Genomic DNA, 2,500 nt, shown 5'->3' on the forward strand with positions numbered 1-2,500 from the left:
TTAAAGAGGTATATATTTCTACTCTTGTACCCCTGCCTCTGACAACACAGATGCATATATTCGTACCTTAAGGAATGTTGATGTACGTTGAACAATTGATGAAAGTTAGATAACATTTTTGGCCCTGAGACAACAGGAAGAGTTGAGAGAGAGAGAGAAGGCTGGTCTAATTACAAAACAAAGGAGGATAAGGGGGAAGTGTGAATGAATGAAAGAATGAATGAGGTCATTCAGGAATGTGTGTGTGTGGGTGTGTGTGTGTGTTGTGTGTGTTATCCACCTTTGTGTGTCTGTATTGAGGCTCTCCCAAAGGATAGAGACAGAGAGAGAAAGAGAGTAAGTATGGGAGCTGCAGTGAAACTGGAAGAGATCTACAGGCTGCAGTGTGTGTGTGTGTGTGTGTGTGTGTGTATGTGTGTGTGCGTGTGCATGTGCGTGTGGGTCTTGTGTGTTGTGTGTGTCATGTGTGTTTCACCTTGTGTCATGCCCAGAGGCCTCTCTCCTAATATTAAAACATGTTAATCTTCAATTAACCAAATTAACTTGGTTTGTAATTCAATCTAGCTGTAGTGCACGGAACTACTTAGTGTGTGTGTGTGTGTGTGTGTGTGTGTGTGTGTGTGTGTGTGTGAATACGCAGATGTATGTGCATGTGTTTTTGTATATCTACATGCCTCCATGTGTGTGTGTGTGGCAATATGTAACTAGGCTGATTGTGTGATTTGTGTGCATACGTGTGTTTTACATTTATGTATTTGTGTTTGTAAGATTGTCGAATGTGTGTGTGTGTGTGTGTGTGTGTGTGTGTGTGTGCGCGCTCTTACCTCCTCAACGACCCCTCACGTTCCATGTTAGCCTTGACAGAGAGTTGCGACCTAGTGACCCCCCCACAACCGCCACCGACCAATCAGCATCTTTCAAAAAAACAAAAAAACAACATGATCTGCCTTTAGACAAATTAATCAACTTCATATCATGTCCACTGATTTCACAGCGGACTCTATATCAGCCCTAGCTGTTGCATGCAGTACATTAATGGCACCACGTGATTGGCTGTTGATGGGTGATGTCGCCCAAAAGTTCAGAGGCAGCCAAGTTTTCTGCAGGCAAATGAGGAAACGAGGCGACTGTGGTCAACATCAGCCAACACTTCTCTGTTTGTAGAAAATGAATGGATTTCCGGTGATTTGACTCTCAAGTGTGAAACCCTGTTGAGCTGAATGACGTTTTCACTGCATAGTTGCAAAAGACTGTATAGTTGACATGAGGAAAATACTCATTAAGTTGCATCTAACAGTTTGAGAGTGCTGTGTGTTTTTCAAAGAGTATCAGGTAGTTTACCATGCTACTGTATGCTGTTAAATAAGACAAGCTGTAATGTGCACTGCAACTGTTGAAGTAAAATACTGCAGTTCTCTGAAGCAGACAGACAGGCAGACAGACAGACAGGTAGACAGACAGACAAACAGGCAGAGAGACAGGCAGACAGACAGACAGACAGAGAGACAGACAGACAGGCAGAGAGACAGGCAGACAGACAGACAGACAGGCAGAGAGACAGACAGACAGACAGGCAGACAGACAGACAAACAGGCAGAGAGACAGGCAGACAGACAGACAGACAGGCAGAGAGACAGACAGACAGACAGGCAGACAGACAGACAAACAGGCAGAGAGACAGGCAGACAGACAGACAGACAGGCAGAGAGACAGACAGACAGACAGGCAGACAGACAGACAAACAGGCAGAGAGACAGGCAGACAGACAGACAGACAGGCAGAGAGACAGACAGACAGACAGGCAGACAGACAGACAGGCAGACAGACAGACAGACAGGCAGAGAGACAGGCAGACAGACAGACAGACAGGCAGAGAGACAGGCAGACAGACAGGCAGACAGGCAGACAGGCAGACAGACAGGCAGACAGGCAGACAGACAGACAGACAGGCAGACAGGCAGACAGGCAGACAGACAGGCAGACAGGCAGACAGACAGACAGACAGACAGACAGACAGGCAGACAGACAGACAGACAGACAGGCAGACAGGCAGACAGGCAGACAGACAGACAGACAGACAGACAGACAGACAGGCAGACAGACAGACAGACAGACAGACAGGTGTCTCACCGCTCACTGCCTTCTCAACAAGATACTGTATTCTAATCAAATTACAGCAAAGTGGTTGAGACAGACATTTGATCCTCCCATGAACTCAAATGCCCCTACCCTACCTACACGCACATGCACACACACACACACACACACACACACACACACACACACACACGGATAGAATGACACATATATTAGGCTAGTAGGGCCACACAGAGTAAGCCAGGACTTGCTCATTAACTATGTCACTGTGTGTCCAAAAAAAGCAACATTTCTGCCATTCTCTGTGCATCTTGTCAACAGAGATTATTGTCAAGTTCAGCAACAGTTTCAAATAAAACAAGGAGTGCTTTCAGTCTCATGTTATATACATGCTTCCTTTGCC

General features: G+C 46.0%; 1 protein-coding gene across 2 annotated transcripts in view; it reads right to left on the reverse strand.

Annotated features, from left to right (window-relative positions):
- The window catches only part of LOC139920273 (proline-rich protein 5-like), a 19,634-nt gene that overhangs the window by 15,022 nt on the left and 2,112 nt on the right, over positions 1–2,500 (reverse strand). For both annotated transcript variants that reach the window (XM_078281866.1, XM_071910250.2), the window contains exon 2: positions 825–914. In XM_078281866.1, the coding sequence (XP_078137992.1) occupies positions 825–850 (26 nt within the window). In that variant the 5' untranslated portion in view covers positions 851–914. The remainder of the gene's footprint in view (positions 1–824; positions 915–2,500) is intronic.

Source organism: Centroberyx gerrardi, chromosome 24, assembly GCF_048128805.1.
Source record: "Centroberyx gerrardi isolate f3 chromosome 24, fCenGer3.hap1.cur.20231027, whole genome shotgun sequence".
In the NCBI taxonomy this organism is placed as follows: Eukaryota; Metazoa; Chordata; class Actinopteri; order Beryciformes; family Berycidae; genus Centroberyx; species Centroberyx gerrardi.